Genomic DNA, 17,981 nt, shown 5'->3' on the forward strand with positions numbered 1-17,981 from the left:
GGAAGCTAGCGGACACGGGCCTGCCCACCATATTAGATTAAAGAAAGAGGGATGTATCTCACTGCCCCCCTCCTCAGTTGTCTCAGGCTGGGAAGCTAGCGGACACGGGCCTGCCCACCATATTAGATTAAAGAAAGAGGGATGTATCTCACTGCCCCCCTCCTCAGTTGTCTCAGGCTGGGAAGCTAGCGGACACGGGCCTGCCCACCATATTAGATTAAAGAAAGAGGGATGTATCTCATTGCCCCCTCCTCAGTTGTCTCAGGCTGGGAAGCTAGCGGACACGGGCCTGCCCACCATATTAGATTAAAGAAAGAGGGATGTATCTCACTGCCCCCTCCTCAGTTGTCTCAGGCTGGGAAGCTAGCGGACACGGGCCTGCCCACCATATTAGATTAAAGAAAGAGGGATGTATCTCACTGCCCCCCTCCTCAGTTGTCTCAGGCTGGGAAGCTAGCGGACACGGGCCTGCCCACCATATTAGATTAAAGAAAGAGGGATGTATCTCACTGCCCCCCTCCTCAGTTGTCTCAGGCTGGGAAGCTAGCGGACACAGGCCTGCCCACCATCCAGAACTCTGTCAACGTGGCTGACTTCTCCTGGGACCCCTTCAACAGTCACAGGCTGGTGGTGGCGGGCGACGATGCTAAGCTCCGTGTGTGGCAGGTGCCTGAGGGGGGTCTGACAGAGACCCTGACTGAGCCAGAGACCATCCTGCAGGGTAAGACACACTCCACAGGGGCCTGGAGACCAGTTAAGTTCAAGTAAAGTAGAATTCAATTGAATGAAGTTCGACTCAGAGCTGGGGCTTTTGGGGTCCAATGTGAAATATCTGATATGTAGATGTGTGAGTGAATGTAGTCACATCTGTATCAGTACTCTATCCTTCATTCAATGAGTGACAGAAATGAAATGAACAGGATACCGGTATGCAATTTGCTACAGTGCGTCTTATTATCCTTATATAAAGCCTTATACTGTGTGACTACTGAATCTATCAATAGAAATAAATCATATCTTGATAGAATGTGAGTGAGTGACAGGGGTTTTGACCAATCACAGGCCACACTGAGAAGATCTACTCAGTCAAGTTCCACCCCCTGGCGTCGGGCCTGCTGGCATCCTCCTCCTACGACCAGACGGTGCGCCTGTGGAACCTGGAGTCTGGGGACGAGGTCAAAGCGCTCCGGGGACACCAGGATCAGGTGACGGAGGAGGAGGGAAAGGGGCGGGACATAAGGAATATTGGTATTGGCAGGGGGTGGAGCCACTGGTTTTGTTAGAGAATGGGGACGTGGTAAAATAGATCTGGGATAATAATAATGATGGATATTGATTGATTGATCCTACCTACAGTATGGACAAGGAACGTGCATTTTGCTTGTCTCCTTCGCTTCATTTCAACTTTTCACTCGTTCCTTTCTCTGTTCCCTCTCCTATAGATATTTGGGATGGCGTGGAGTCCGGATGGTAAACTCCTGGCCACGGTGTGTAAGGATGGGAAACTGCGCATCTACGACCCTCGCAAGTCTGCTGACCCAGTACAGGTGTGTGTACAGGAGACCTGAGGAGTTGTTGACCTTTTTGTCTGGAGTATTTCCATATATCTCTCTTTCTCCTTCTCTCTCTCTCTGCAGGAGGGTGCAGGTCCTGAGGGCCACAGAGGGGCTCGTGTGGTGTGGGTGTGTGACGGCAAATACCTGATGGTGTCAGGATTCGACAGGTGAATATTTCTCTGTATTTCTGTTTGGTAGTTGAGCTTCAATTTGTGCTTAACAATCCATTTACCTTCATTTAATTCATTCAGTTCATCGTGTGTGTATGACCATTCAGTCTGACATGTAGTTCACCCATAATCGTGGTTCACACAAAAAACTGCACCAATGGCTTTATGGTCCTGGTGAACAAGAGGAAAACAACCCCTCTGACCCGAGACTTCATTGATGATGTCACCACAGTTCACCTCACCTTTGACCCCCGATGTGTTTTCCCGCTTCTGCAGTCGCAGTGAGAGAACCCTGTACCTGCACTCCGTTGAGTCCCTGTCCTCCGGGGCCATCGCCAGCGCCCCCACCGACGTCTCACCCTCCACCCTCATTCCCTTCTACGACCCCGACACCAGCGTCGTCATCCTCACCGGAAAGGTAAACAACAACAAACAAACAAATAAACAGAGCATTTCTTTTGGATAAAAGAAAACAGAGCCCATATTGACTTTATGTTGTGTTGAAAGTCTGTTACAGACTCTTGTGCTTCATGATAATAATGTCTGCCTAGCCTGGTTCCCGATCTGTTTGTGCTGTCTTGCCAACTCCTATGTCTAGTAGACAACAAAAAACTATCTGGGACCGGGCTAATGTTGGTGGTGGTGGATTGGTAGATCCATACTGACTCCCCATACCCAGACTTTGACACGAGTAAACCTATACCGCCATTGTTGTTGTTGTTGTTGTTTACATTTACCAGGGTGACACGCGAGTGTACATCTTTGAGATAGTGCCAGAAGCTCCCTATTTCCTGGAATGTGCCAGCTTCAACTCCTCAGAGCCCCACAAGGTATAGACTTTATGATAACAGCATTACATCCCTGCTTTTCCCTCTTTCTTTTCTCATTTCCTATATCCCGCTCCTTCTTATTACATGTTTTGTAGTCAATAGATTTTAAAAAATTCCCTGAATTTGTGACTTGTATAAAATGTCTTTGAATTGATTGACTGACTGACTGACTGACTGAAGATCTGTCAATCAATTACGCAGGCACCTGTAGAGCTGTAGAATCTCTCTGCATGAACTTCCTGTTTCCTGTGTTTAGGGCTTGGCCTTCCTGCCGAAGACTGAGTGTGTGGTGCAAGAGGTCGAGGTGGCCAGGGGTCTGCGGCTCAGTAAGACCTCCATAGAGCCAGTGGCCTTCAGAGTCCCCCGCGTCAGAGTGAGTTATGGCTCAACGCTGCCATCTAGTGTATATATGGGGGAAATAGGAAAAACCTGCAGTTATTTGATGACTTTTCAGACCAGGGCCTCAAAGGACTACCAGTAAAAAGGGTCTGCTATGTGAACCCCTGTTTGTACTTAGTCTGTGGAGTTTGAGCTGTTTGAGTTCTGAACTAATCCTGTCGTGTCTCGTCTCCCTCCTTCCTTCGCTCTGACCGTCCACAGAAAGAGTTCTTTCAGGATGATGTGTACCCAGACACAGCAGTGTGGTGGGAGTCTTCTCTGACAGCCTCAGCCTGGCTGGCTGGTTCTGATGGGAAGCACCACTCCATCAGCCTCAAGCCCAAAGACATGACCCCAGGTAGGGGCTAACCTCAGCTCTGCTCCGCCCAGGCACATATAGTACAAACAGTGGACTGAAGTCAACAGCATTACTGTTAGATCCACCTTTTGAATGTCAGATGAGAAGCCGAGCAGATACAGTTTATAAGGGGCAACCTATCCACTATTTCATGGGCCAAGTCCTGGGTTTGACAGGATTATCTGCCTTGAGCTTTGACATGATGGTGACACGAGCTAAATCTATTCTGACAGCCAATCGTCAATCAACTCAATGTGAGGCAGAGATCTTCTATAACGTAGAATTACTGATACAGGCTTTGAGCAAAGTCTTGTGGATCGGTGTACCTGGAATGACACACATGTATAGTGGCAAGAGAAAGTATGTGAACCCTTTGGAATTACCTGCATTTCTGCAGAAATTGGTCATCAAATGTGATCTGATCTTCATCTAAGTCACAACAATAGACAAACACAGTGCGCTTAAACTAATAACACACACATTTTTGTATTTTTCTTGTCTATATTGAATACATAATTTAAACATTCACAATGTAGGTTAGAAAAAGTATGTGAACCCTTAGGCTAATGACTTCTCCAAAAGCTAATTGGAGTCAGGAGTCAACTAACCTGGAGTCCAATCAGTGAGACAAGATTGGAGATGTAAAAAGAGCACTCCCTATAAAATGTGAGTTTGCTATTCACAAGAAGCATTGCCTGATGTGAACCATGCCTCGAACAAAAGAGATCTCAGAAGACCTAAGATGAAGAATTGTTGACTTGCATTAAGCTGGAAAGGGTCACAAAAGTATCTCTAAAAGCCTTGATGTTCATCAATCCATGGAAAGACATATTGTCAAAAATGGAGAAATTCAGCACTGTTGCTACTCTCCCTAGGAGTGGCAGTCCTGCAAAGATAACTGCAAGAGCACAGAGCAGAATGCTCAATGAGGTTAAGAAGAATCCTAGAGTGTCAGCTAAAGACTTATAGAAATCTCTGGAACATGCTTACATCTCTGTTGACGAGTCTACGATATGTAAAACACTAAACAAGAATGGTGTTCATGGGAGGACACCACAGAAGAAGCCACTGCTGTCTAAAAAACATTGCTGAATGTCTGAAGTTTGCAAAAGTGCACCTGGATGTTCCACAGTGCTACTGGCAACATATTCTGTGGACAGATGAACTACAGTTGAGTTGTTTGGAAGGAACACACAACACTCACTATGTGTGGAAAAAAAGAAACACCAATGTCAAAACCTCATTCTAACTGTAAAGTATGGTGGAGGGAGCATCATGGTTTGGGGCTGCTTTGCTGCCTCAGGGCCTGGACAGCTTGCTATCATTGATGGAAAAATGAATTCCCAAGAATTCAAGACATTTTGCAGGAGAATGTAAGGCTCTCTGTCTGCCAATTGAACGTCAACTAAAGTTGGGTGATGCAACAGGGCAACGACCCAAAGCACAGAAGTAAATCAACAGCAGAATGGCTTCAACAGAAGAAAATACACCTTCTGGAGTGGCCCAGTCAGAGTCCTGACCTCAACCCAATTGGAGATGCTGTGGCCCATGACCTCACAGAGAGCAGTTCACACCAGACATCCCAAGAATATTGCCATTCTGAACTGAAACAGTTTGGTAAAGATGAATGGTCCAAAATTCCTCTTGACCATTGTGCAGGTCTGATCCGCAACTACAGAAAACATTTGGTTGAGGTTATTGCTGCCAAAGGAGGGTCAACCAGTTATTAAATCCAAGGGTTCACATACTTGCCATTCTAACACAACCCTGTATATACACAGTGGCCCACTGCCATTCTAACACAACCCTGTATATACACAGTGGCCCACTGCCATTCTAACACAACCCTGCCATTCTAACACAACCCCGTATATACACAGTGGCCCACTGCCATTCTAACACAACCCCCACTGCCATTCTAACACAACCCTGTATACACAGTGGCCCACTGCCATTCTAACACAACCCTGTATATACACAGTGGCCCACTGCCATTCTAACACAACCCTGTATATACACAGTGGCCCACTGCCATTCTAACACAACCCTGTATATACACAGTGGCCCACTGCCATTCTAACACAACCCCGTATATACACAGTGGCCCACTGCCATTCTAACACAACCCTGTATATACACAGTGGCCCACTGCCATTCTAACACAACCCTGTATATACACAGTATATACACAGTGGCCCACTGCCATTCTAACACAACCCTGCACAGTGGCCCACTGCCATTCTAACTGTGTATACTGTCTGTCCATCTGTCTGTCTGTCCTCTCAGTGAGTGAGGCCCCCAAGGAGGTCCAAGTGAGAAAGTACCTTCCATCCTCTCACTACCTGGAGGAGAAGACTGACACAGAAGAAAGATGAGGTGTGTGTGTGTGTGATATCATGTTGATATCATGTTAAATGAGGGATATGGGTACTCACCACTAGTCAGTAGTGGGACTATAGTGTGTTAACCACTAGTCAGTAGTGGGACTATAATGTTTTAACCATCTGTCTTGGTACTCAGCACTAGTCAGTGGGACTATAGTGGTTAACCATATGACTATATCACAGTGGGACTGTTAACCATATGTCTTGGTACTCAGCACTAGTCAGTAGTGGGACTATAGTGTGTTAACCATCTGTCTTGGTACTCACCACTAGTCAGTAGTGGGACTACAGTGTGTTAACCATCTGTCTTGGTACTCACCACTAGTCAGTAGTGGGACTATAGTGTGTTAACCATCTGTCTTGGTACTCACCACTAGTCAGTAGTGGGACTATAGTGTGTTAACCATCTGTCTTGTACTCACCACTTGGTATCTGTCTTGGTACTCACCACTAGTCAGTAGTGGGACTATAGTGTGTTAACCACTAGTCAGTAGTGGGACTATAGTGTGTCAACCATCTGTCTTGGTACTCAGCACTAGTCAGTAGTGAGACTATAGTGTGTTAACCATCTGTCTTGGTACTCACCACTAGTCAGTAGTGAGACTATAGTGTGTTAACCACTAGTCAGTAGTGGGACTATAATGTTTTAACCATCTGTCTTGGTACTCACCACTAGTCAGTAGTGAGACTATAGTGTGTTAACCACTAGTCAGTAGTGGGACTATAATGTTTTAACCATCTGTCTTGGTACTCAGCACTAGTCAGTAGTGGGACTATAGTGTGTTAACCATCTGTCTTGGTACTCACCACTAGTCAGTAGTGGGACTATAGTGTGTTAACCTGTCTTGGTATCTGTCTTGGTACTCACCACTAGTCAGTAGTGGGACTATAGTGTGTTAACCATCTGTCTTGGTACTCAGCACTAGTCAGTAGTGGGACTATAGTGTGTTAACCACTAGTCAGTAGTGGGACTCACCACTAGTCAGTAGTGGGACCATCTGTCTTGGTACTCACCACTAGTCAGTAGTGGGACTATAATGTTTTAACCATCTGTCTTGGTACTCACCACTAGTCAGTAGTGAGACTATAGTGTGTTAACCACTAGTCAGTAGTGGGACTATAATGTTTTAACCATCTGTCTTGGTACTCAGCACTAGTCAGTAGTGGGACTATAGTGTGTTAACCATCTGTCTTGGTACTCACCACTAGTCAGTAGTGGGACTATAGTGTGTTAACCATCTGTCTTGGTACTCAGCACTAGTCAGTAGTGGGACTATAGTGTGTTAACCACTAGTCAGTAGTGGGACTATAGTGTGTCAACCATCTGTCTTGGTACTCACCACTAGTCAGTAGTGGAACTATAGTGTGTTAACCATCTGTCTTGGTACTCTGCACTAGTCAGTAGTGGGACTATAGTGTGTTAACCACTAGTCAGTAGTGGGACTATAGTGTGTTAACCATCTGTCTTGGTACTCACCACTAGTCAGTAGTGGGACTATAGTGTGTTAACCACTAGTCAGTAGTGGGACTATAGTGTGTTAACCATCTGTCTTGGTACTCACCACTAGTCAGTAGTGGGACTATAGTGTGTTAACCATCTGTCTTGGTACTCAGCACTAGTCAGTAGTGGGACTATAGTGTGTTAACCACTAGTCAGTAGTGGGACTATAGTGTGTTAACCATCTGTCTTGGTACTCACCACTAGTCAGTAGTGGGACTATAGTGTGTTAACCACTAGTCAGTAGTGGGACTATAGTGTGTTAACCACCTGTCTTGGTACTCACCACTAGTCAGTAGTGGGACTATAGTGTGTTAACCACTAGTCAGTAGTGGGACTATAGTGTGTTAACCACTAGTCAGTAGTGGGACTATAGTGTGTTAACCATCTGTCTTGGTACTCACCACTAGTCAGTAGTGGGACTATAGTGTGTGGGACTAACCACTAGTCAGTAGTGGGACTATAGTGTACTCACCACTAGTCAGTAGTGGGACTATAGTGTGTTAACCACTAGTCAGTAGTGGGACTATAGTGTGTTAACCACCTGTCTTGGTACTTGGTAGTCACCACCACTAGTCAGTAGTGGGACTATAGTGTGTTAACCACTACCATCCATCTGTCTTGGTACTCACCACTAGTCAGTAGTGGGACTATAGTGTGTCAACCATCTGTCTGTACTACAGCTGTTGAGTGCCATGATAGGCAAGCTGGGGAACATGGACGACAACCCTCTACCACAGGAGTCCTTCCAGGGAGTAGAAGACGATGAGTGGGTGAGTGACACACACACACAAACACAAATGTACACACACACACACACACACATTTACCCATGCTCTTGTGTCTTTCAGGGTGACTAGTGTGTGTTGCCTTGCGGACCAATCAGGGTCCAGCAGTAGCCAAGGGCCTGTTGGACTGAAACGTGTCATTCCTGTGTGCCACTGATGTGTCCTATGTCAAAAGAACATCTCTCAAACGCATAACATTAACCTGTCATGAGGGTTGTAAAATTCTGTCAACAAAATGTCTAGGTTTTCCAGAAATACCAATTGGAGAATTCTTGGATTTCCTGCTTGTTTTCCTGGGAATTTTAGGGAAAGTTACCAGACTTTTGCAGCCTTACCTCCCATATCCTCGTATCATCCTCTAATACTCTGAGTACGTAGATGTTGCCTCTAACCATTGACTGAATCAGGATCAGATATGTTTTCCTCCCCATAATGTTTAAAGGTAGGACTGGGGTTTGGGAATCTGATCCTAGGTCTGTTGTTAAAGGCAACCTCACCCCAATTTGACCTTTGACTTGCAGCTGCCTTGTACTGTAAATAGCTAACATTCCTACCAGGCTAGATAGTTAAATGACTCCCAACACTCCCTTACAACCCAGCCCTTACCGCCATACTGGATGGACACCTGTGTGTCTGTCACCACTCCTAACCTTACACCTGTGTGTCTGTCACCACTCCTAACCTTACACCTGTGTGTCTGTCACCACTCCTAACCTTACACCTGTGTGTCTGTCACCACTCCTAACCTTACACCTGTGTGTCTGTCACCACTCCTAACCTTACACCTGTGTGTCTGTCACCACACCTAACCTTACACCTGTGTGTCTGTCACCACTCCTAACCTTACACCTGTGTCATAATAATAATGACTAGACCACTGCTTGATTTTTTATGGGCCAATATGAACCATAGTCCATAATCTTCAGTAACTATGAAAAAGTCAAACGCATGTTCCTGAATACAGTATCTATGGTCTTCCAGATTTACCACCTCCTATGCATCACTATACATTAACACACACACACACACACACACAAAGACTCACACTCCACCTGGATATCCCATCTGGTATCCCCATACGGCCTCAACAAGCACACAGCAAACACACACAGACAGGGTACAACAGGGTAAACAGCCTTCAGGTTAAAGCATGGCTGGCTTCTATTGATAGGAAGAGAATATTGTTTTGTTGTTTAGGTAGCTTCATTCTCTGGCCAGTGATAAAGACCTACTAACAGTCCTGTACCACTCCAGGGTCGTGTTCATTAATCACCAAATGGGCAAAAACAACCTCAAACAGGGAGGGATTACCTGGATTTTCGTTTTCCGTTGCAAAGCATTTCAAAACGTTTTCCGTTGCGTGCCGTAATGAACGTGACCCAGGTGCATATCTTAGTTCAGCCAGCAGATCTTGGGAGATAATTTATAGCATCGGGGCTGCGCTCTGTTTTGGGGTTACTCTTAAAATGTGTGTGACGTTCTTCCATGTGGGTGTCATGTATTGACAAGCCAACCCCCCCCTGTGGGAGTTGTACAGGAGTGTGTCTGTGGATCTCTGGGGTTGTAATGTGGTGGGAAGTAGCTGTACCTTTCTTTCTACATTGATAGACTGTAGAACTGGAATTCCTGTACCTCATATGTTAACACTTCGTCTTAAGACTGTTATTGAAGTATTCCTCACTAAAGGAGCTCATTCTTTTATTATACTGTTGTTACCTTTTCTTAATAACTTACAGTATTATTGCTATATGATGCAATCACAGAAGCCATGATCAAGACTAGTACAGCACACGGCAATACTTTTAATAGGCTGATCCAAGTCTGATCGAACCAATCATGTTGTTTACAATGACAGAAAGACTGGAACCAACCAAGCATTCTTGAATAGTAGTCAGACTCACTGAGTTTACACAGGCAGTCCAATTCTGTCGTGTTTCTTTAATTGGTCTTTAAACCAATCAGATAAGAGCTTTTTGCCAGTACTTGGGCAAAATATCAGAATTGGGCTGCCTGTGTAAACGCAGCCATTGTGGAGTACTTGAAAAGTGAACAGACACCAATGCATTGACTGTAGGGCCTAGATATTGTTGGTGCCAGTGATTGTGTGTTTGTCATGTGTTTTGTGCCTGCAATCTCTCAGATGTCTTACATTGTTCTTTGGGAAATTAACAAAAAGAAACATCTCTTTTATACTTTGAATAAAGCATTATTTCTCTGTCCGTCTTATGAATAATGGTTTTGTGGGAATGTTCATGTTGCCTTGCAATAAACAACTGTTTGAACCTTGTACACCTGCCATTTCCTTGTCTTTCAATGTGTTGCTTAAAACAAAAGTATGTTTACAGGGGAATGTTTGTTAATCTCAAAGAGAAAGGGTGAACTAGTGAATGTACTCATGATGTTGCCAGGGATTCCGACTCGACCTGTAGTGGCGCTCCCCTATAAACTGCCACTGGCACAGGAGAGAGCTGTCCGTCACACGTCCACAAGAATCAGCCCTCCAAACATTACTCTTTTGGGGTGAAGTTCCATTTATTGCATATATAAATGGCTCCAAAACACATATTCCTGTAGAAAAGGGTACAGAGAGATGGACTCTATAAGCTGTATCTGTGATACGGTAATAACTGTATGTGCTCTCTTCTCACCTGATAACCCTTCCTGGTCACCTGTGCTAATTATATACACACGTGACCCATGACCCCAACATATAGTGCCCTCTAGTGTACAAAACAAGTATAAATGACCCTTGACAGATACCAGACACACAACTCATAAACAGGCCAAAGTGGCTCGTACACTACCGTTACGCTTGTTTACACTGAGCTGCACTGGGGTCGGAGAGCATGACTGTAGATCAAGACACCGCAGAGCCGGCGTGAGATAAGGCCTGGAAAAAGTACCTCAATCCAGGATGTGTTGTACTCCCAATTGTCCCATTATCTCAACTGTTACACCGGGAAGATTGAACGACTGTAGTTTTTCCGAAAAGCTGCCCTTTTCGTCTTCATGCTAATGGCACTAGAACTTGTGTTGAACAACGTCGTCCCTTGTGGGGAATGGCTTAGTATGACAAACTTTCCCCGAACTATGGATGCTCGTTTGAAGTACAGTAATTCATTGGTAATCCATGTCATTGTTGTCATGGGTGCATTAACCTGACTTGCCTAGTAAAAAAAAAAAAATATTAAATGAATTCACAATGACAAATTCATAACATTGCTATACGGCACAGTATGAAGACCTGACTGAGTCCTGTTTTGGCAGTAAGTAGGTCTCCTGTACCTGAGCCCATGAGGGGAGTAGTTTAAGTCAAGGTGCATGGGCTGACCACTGCTGAGGGCCCTGGCCTCTATTCATTGATTCAGTGGCATTAGAATTCCCTCCCACTAGTTCCAGAGTACATTCTAATGTAAGCTAATATAGCTATTATTAATCCTATTGTCTTGACGGAGACGAGAGAAAAACACTTAAGTATATCTCTAATTCATGAAAATCATGTACAAAGCAATAACAGATGTCCCACTGGTGGTTAGTATCGTTTTAGAATATAATGTCAACGGTAATACTGTTTCCAACTCAGGCCACATTAGGATATCCGGAGAAAGATAATAGAAACATTTTTTTCACTTGAATGAAAACAATGGGAAAGGAACAATAAAGTGAATGAAATGATGTTTAGCTATTGCCGAACAGGACAGATGAATGACTGCATGGCAAGCCTGGTGTTAGGTCGGTGTATATCATGGCACGGTGGACTGCAGCCACTGTGATTAGTGACACATTAATACCATCTGAGTACTCAGAAGCTAATGGTTTAAATCAAACATCTCCTTAGAGGATACAAGGGACTTTTTGAAACAAAGTAACATAGTAATAATCTCTTGCACATGAAACAATAAAACATATCCTTGGAGGATACGTGGTACGGTGTATTTCAATTGGAAATCTCAACTAAAATCACTTATAATAACTTTAGGGCCCTCAGCTCACCTCCGGCACCTTGATTTAACCTACTCCCCTCACCGCGCAGGTACTGTACAGGGGACCTGCTTACTGCAAAAACAAGCAATGTTATCAATTCGTCACTGACATTTCCACAGCGCAATGACAGCCCGCACTGAGCCTGATTGGCTGACTGTCCATTGTTGTTCAAAGCACTTTCTATCTAGCATGAGGATGAAAAGGGCAGCTCTCCGGAAAAAAATAGCAGTCGTTCAATCTTTCCGGTGGGACAATTCGTAGTGCAATGTATTCCTCATCCCTGGATTAAGGTCATGCTGTCCGAGCCTAGTGCCGCTAGCTGTTAGCACACAAGTCTGGTCTGCTGGCAAGACGTGATGATGAAGGCTGTGCAATGAAAATTGGTGCAATTTAAACAGCCATCCACTAGAGAGCAGTATTTTTATACAGAGAGAGCACCGGTTTGTGGATTTTCACCAAACTCGAATATCTTTGTTCCGAGTTTGGCCCTTGAACTTTGAACCTACTGCGACCTTGATGGGGGTACATGTGAAAACGCCGTGCTCCTCCACGGTCTTATTGTGTACTGTACTGTAAATAATCGGATAAACGCAATGGTGAGATATCTTTGTATTTTGAAACGCTATGAATAGCTGTGTCATGATTAGGGAAACTGTGAAGGAGAAACGCTGCTTGCTTCTCTTGCTATAGCCCGCACACCTTGCCAATCTTGGCTATCTAATTTAGCTTATGCAACCATAATGTATCCTTGATCTGTCTTCTATCTTTGTAGCTAACGTTCGGTAGCTGGCTCATATTGTTGCTTTAATAAGCGAGCTAACTACACGCATATAAACGCAAAATGTAAAGTGTTGGTCCCATGTTTCATGAGATGAAATAAAAGATCCCAGAAATATTCCATATGAACAGAAAGCTTATTTCTCAATGTTGTGTGCTAATGTTTTGCAACCCTGTCAGTGAGCATTTCTCCTTTGCCAAGATCATCCATCTACATGACCGGTGTTGCATATCATTAAGCTGTTTAAACAGCATGTTCAATATATATAGGTGCACCTTGTGCTGGGGAAAATAAATTACCACTCTAAAATGTACAGTTTTGTCACAACGCAATGCCACAGATGTCTGAAGGTTTGAGGAGATGTGAATTTGTCATGCTGACTGCAGGAATGTCCAGAGCTGTTGCCAAAGAATTGAGTGTTCATTTCTCTACCATAAGCCACCTTCGTCATTTTAGAGAATTTGGCAGTTTACATCCAACCGGCCTTACAACCTCAGAACACGTGTATGGCATTGTGTGGGCGAGCGGTTTGCTGAGTGCCACATGGTGGCGGTGGGGTTATGGTATGGGCAGACAAGCTACAGACAACGAATACTATTGAATTTTATTGATGGCAATTTAAATGCACCTAGATATCGTGACAAAATCCTGAGGCACATTGTCGTGTCATTCACCTCGTGTTTTAGCATGACAATGCACGGCCCCTTGGCCTGCATACTCACCAGACGGGTGCACGGCCCCTTGGCCTGCATACTCACCAGACGTGTCACCCATTGAGCATGTTTGGGATGCTCTGGCTCGACGTGTACGACAGCGTGTTCCAGTTCCAGCCAATACCCAGAAACTTCACACAGCCATTGAAGAGGAGTTGGACAACATGCGCTGCATGAGACAAATGCTGGTCACATCAGATACTGACTGGTTTTCTGATCCACACCCCTACCTTTTCTTAAGGTATCTGTGACCAACAGTTATGTGAAATCCATAGATTAGGGCCTAATGAATTTATTTCAATTGACATATCTTTATATGAATTGTAACTGAGTAAAATTGTAGAAACTATTGCATGTTGCGTTATGTGTTTGTTCAGGGTAGTTAATGATGCTCTCAATCAGCACTGCACATACAGCACAGTCACTGTGCTTCAGACCTGCTCTACCTTTGCCCGCTCTGTCTGATCTAATACTTCTGTAACAGTATGACTATGGCTGGTTCACAATGTTGCCTGTCAACACAATGTTCCTGAAACTAATCAGGTCTAATGCTCTCTGAGGGGGAGAAGTGGTTTTGGTTTATATTGCGGTCGCCCTTCATTCATTATGAGCTGTAATCTGTCGCTGTCGCGAGACTAGGCCTTCTTGAGCCAAACCAGACTGTTGCTTTCTGTTGACATAAAGTGGAACTAACAATCTCTCTTGTCTTTGTGTAGGCAAAATATCTTGCGCAGATCATTGTCATGGGGGCGCAGGTAGTAGGACGGGCGTTTGCGCGTGCATTGCGGCAAGAATATGCAGGTATGTTCCTCACTCAACGATGCTTTTGTATGGTATTTCAATGTAAAATGGACTGTGAAAACGTGTCTCATTTAGGGCAATTAAATCTGTCTTTCTGTCTCTCTACCTGTCTCTGAGAGAGAAACAAACTGTTACATAAACGTTCCTTACCTGAGAAAGTGACCAACCCGGTCTCATCTGTCTCTGTCTGCAGCCAGTCAAGCTGCAGCGGAGGCCAGGGGGCGTGCCGGACAGCAGTCAGCAGCAGCCTCTAGTCTCACTGGGATGACCTTACAGGAGGCCCAGCAGATCCTCAATATCGCCACGCTCACCCCTGAGGCGCTCCAGAAGGTACTCACACTTTAAAGTACATTGAAGACAACACCCAGAGAACACAGGCCCTGTCCCTGCCTCGCCCCTTCCCCTAGGAACTTCACACGACACGGATGATTGGATGATTATTAACAATGTACCGGTACCTCCATCTTGTCCCCTAACAGGTTAGGAGGAGATGTTGCATGTCGTCCATCTAGTCCCCTAACAGGTTAGGAGGAGATGTTGCATGTCGTCCATCTTGTCCCCTAACAGGTTAGGAGGAGATGTGGCATGTCGTCCATCTTGTCCCCTAACAGGTTAGGAGGAGATGTGGCATGTCGTCCATCTTGTCCCCTAACAGGTTAGGAGGAGATGTGGCATGTCGTCCATCTTGTCCCCTAACAGGTTAGGAGGAGATGTTGCATGTCGTCCATCTAGTCCCCTAACAGGTTAGGAGGAGATGTGGCATGTCGTCCATCTTGTCCCCTAACAGGTTAGGAGGAGATGTGGCATGTCGTCCATCTTGTCCCCTAACAGGTTAGGAGGAGATGTGGCATGTCGTCCATCTTGTCCCCTAACAGGTTAGGAGGAGATGTGGCATGTCGTCCATCTTGTCCCCTAACAGGTTAGGAGGAGATGTTGCATGTCGTTAATCCCTGTCCAGTCATATTTACACAAGTGTCTATGGGGTAGGGTGCAGGCTAGAGGGTTTTCTGGACAGGGTCATACAAATACAAATTTAGAAAACAGGAAGTTCCTTCATGTGGCCTACATACAAGACAGACAAGTGTGTGTATGTGGTTGTAAATGTATTTCCATATTAGGCCATTGGTGGGGCCAACCTGTTCATGACTGACCTGTTGTACTTTGTCAACAGAACTATGAGCACCTTTTTAAAGTCAACGACAAGGAGGTGGGCGGATCTTTCTATCTACAGTCCAAGGTGAGGTTCATTGTTCAATTTCCAGAATCGAGCCATCTCTGTGCGAGTCAGTGATTATTAGTGCCAGAGAGGCTTGAAACCATGTGACTCAACAAGCAATTGCTTCCTTGTATCCATGGAGACTCAGACCACCTCCTTGAGGTATTCATAAGGCGTAATGGCAAGTTGAGTCTCTTGGGTTTCATACCTCTTTGGTGCTTGTACAGAGCCTTGCACAGAGCTGTCTTGATGATAGCGCACATTCTTAGACCTGTAGTCACTATCATGATCATGCCTTATATTAGGACTAGAGGTCGGCCGATTATGATTTTTCAACTCCGATATCGATTATTGGAGGACCAAAAAAAGACGATACAGATTAATATTTGTGATAGTGACAATTACAACAATACTGAATGAACACTTATTTGAACTTAATATAATACATCAATAAAATCAATTTAGCCTCAAATAAATAATGAAACGTGGTTTAAATAATGCAAAAACAAAGTGTTGGAGAAGAACGTAAAAGTGCAATATTTGCCACGTAAGAAAGCTAACGTTTAAGTTCCTTGCTCAGAACATGAGAACATATGAAAGCTGGTGGTTCCTTTTAACATGAGTCTTCAATATTCCCAGGTAAGAAGTTTTAGATTGTAGTTATTATAGGAAGTATAGGACTATTTCTCTCTATACCATTTGTATTTCTTATACCTTTGACTATTGGATGTTCTTATAGGCCCTTTAGTATTGCCAGTGTAACAGTATAGCTTCCGTCCCTCTCCTCGCCCCTACTTGGGCTCGAACCAGGAACACAACGACAACAGCCACCCTCAAAGCAGCGTTATCCATGCAGAGCAAGGGGAAGAACTACCCCAAGTGACGTTTGAAACGCTATTAGCGCGCACCCTGCTAACCAGGCTAATCTCAAGAGTTGATAGGCTTGAAGTCATAAACAGTGCAATGCTTGACGCACAACGAAGAGCTGCTGGCAAAATGCACGAAAGTGCTGTTTGAATGAATGCTTATGAAAATAAGAATGTGTTCTTAACTGTCTTGCCTAGTTAAATAAAGATTCAATAAAGGTGTAAAAAAACAAAACTTTGAATCGGCCATTCCGATTAATCAGTCGACCTCTAATTAGGACACACCACATGCCAGATCCAGTGGTACCTAAATGAATATTTACAATGTCAATGTATCATTATGATAACAGAACAGTAGACAAATATGACTTGCCATGTATTGAGGTGCACTGCTAAGGATTTGGATCAATTAATTGTGTGTGTCCTGTCTGCTTGTGTGTGTCCTGTCTGCTTGTGTGTGTTTGTCCTGTCTGCTTGTGTGTGTGTGTGTCCTGTGTGTGTGTGTGTGTGTGTGTGTGTGTCCTGTCTGCTTGTGTGTGTGTCCATGTCCGTCCCTCTGTGTATTTGAAGGTGGTGAGAGCGAAGGAGCGTCTAGATGAGGAGCTCTCTATTCAGACACAGGACAGTCAACCCAAACCCCCACCAGAGCAGAAGCAACAGACTCCAGAAACATGAACCGTCCCCCTCCCTACCCCACCCACTGTAAATTATACCCTCAATAAAAGCCTTATCCTTTTCTCAACCCGTGTCTCTGTGTGTCTGACTCTTTACGAGATCAGGGTCGTGTTAATTATGCGCCAAACGGAAGAAACCGGACTGAATCACGGAGGTTCTATACCTGGAATTGGCCAATAAGAAACACTTATTTTCATTTTCCGCATTGTGCTCTAATGAACACAACCTGTGAATTAGACCTGGGTAACATCTATTTCACAATGCTGCCACTGTGTGGTTGGTCACAGCAGTGTAAGCCTCCATAATGGAAGAATTTAGCAGTTTTTGTTACTAGGAGTAGAGCCATCCTGTGCCATTATCCAATACGTATATGATCGTCTGTGTTGACCTGTCATTCAGGGTTCCCCATCTGTTTTGATCACCACCTGTTTACATAGCAGTTTGCAAACAATGTAATATATTTTTTAATCATTGAGTTACTAAAGCCGCATACAAATAAGAGCAGTGTTCAAGTACCCATAGTAACAACATGTATACTACATACTTAATGAGAATGAGTTCATTCTAGTATACTGTAAGTGTAATCAAATGGTATTCTTTCAGTTGAGCGTACTAGCGCTTAGACTAACGCTGTCTCCCGGAAGTTGATGCTGTTGCTATGCAACATCTTGCTAGAATAAGAGATTACTTTGCTGGACATTTTACGACTTCGGGTGTGTTCGTAAATTCGTGATAAAGTTGGGAGAGAACATCCAATTCTGGTGCAGCACATGCTGCCTACACAGTGACATGTGTAGGCTAGCGAATTTGAATTTAAAAAAAATAATAATCCCAGAATGTTATTTCCTACTTCTTTCTCTCTATTGTTGCTTCCTTCCTTGCTTTCAACAGTAATTGAAATACGTTAAGTTGTCCGTATCTTTATCATTCTAATGACATGTTTGCATAATAGTGGTCTAGAATTAGATGCAGACGGCTTTTAATTC

The 17,981-nt window shown here is 44.3% G+C and overlaps 2 protein-coding genes and 1 long non-coding RNA gene across 3 annotated transcripts; all 3 read left to right on the top strand.

Moving 5' to 3' along the window:
* Positions 1 to 489: 489 nt before the first annotated feature.
* LOC135553852 (coronin-7-like) lies at positions 490 to 5,667 on the top strand (the record flags this gene model as incomplete). Its single annotated transcript, XM_064985784.1, has 9 exons — positions 490 to 721; positions 1,063 to 1,205; positions 1,443 to 1,547; positions 1,638 to 1,723; positions 2,003 to 2,144; positions 2,467 to 2,556; positions 2,813 to 2,929; positions 3,157 to 3,292; positions 5,579 to 5,667. Coding segments are annotated over 9 exons (1,140 nt in total), but the record flags the coding sequence as incomplete, so codon positions are not given.
* Positions 5,668 to 7,826: 2,159 nt separating this feature from the next.
* LOC135554671 (uncharacterized) lies at positions 7,827 to 10,251 on the top strand. The gene is made up of 2 exons (XR_010457715.1): positions 7,827 to 7,947; positions 8,026 to 10,251. It is a non-coding gene; the product is annotated as an uncharacterized LOC135554671 (long non-coding RNA).
* Positions 10,252 to 12,425: 2,174 nt separating this feature from the next.
* Positions 12,426 to 17,062, top strand: pam16 (presequence translocase associated motor 16). Its single transcript, XM_064987086.1, has 5 exons — positions 12,426 to 12,542; positions 14,154 to 14,238; positions 14,432 to 14,568; positions 15,410 to 15,475; positions 16,891 to 17,062. Exons 1-5 carry the CDS (start codon positions 12,540 to 12,542, stop codon positions 16,993 to 16,995), a joined length of 396 nt encoding a protein of 131 aa, XP_064843158.1. The 5' UTR covers positions 12,426 to 12,539; the 3' UTR covers positions 16,996 to 17,062.
* The last annotated feature ends 919 nt before the right edge of the window (positions 17,063 to 17,981 follow it).

This window comes from Oncorhynchus masou, chromosome 14 (genome assembly GCF_036934945.1).
Source record: "Oncorhynchus masou masou isolate Uvic2021 chromosome 14, UVic_Omas_1.1, whole genome shotgun sequence".
Taxonomy (NCBI): Eukaryota; Metazoa; Chordata; class Actinopteri; order Salmoniformes; family Salmonidae; genus Oncorhynchus; species Oncorhynchus masou.

What these genes read in the sequence shown, in the direction of transcription:
- pam16 (XM_064987086.1), top strand. An exon ending in ATTGCGGCAAGAATATGCAG is followed by an intron (nt 14,239 to 14,431) that starts GTATGTTCCTCA and finishes CTCTGTCTGCAG; the next exon opens with CCAGTCAAGCTGCAGCGGAG. An exon ending in CTTTCTATCTACAGTCCAAG is followed by an intron (nt 15,476 to 16,890) that starts GTGAGGTTCATT and finishes GTGTATTTGAAG; the next exon opens with GTGGTGAGAGCGAAGGAGCG.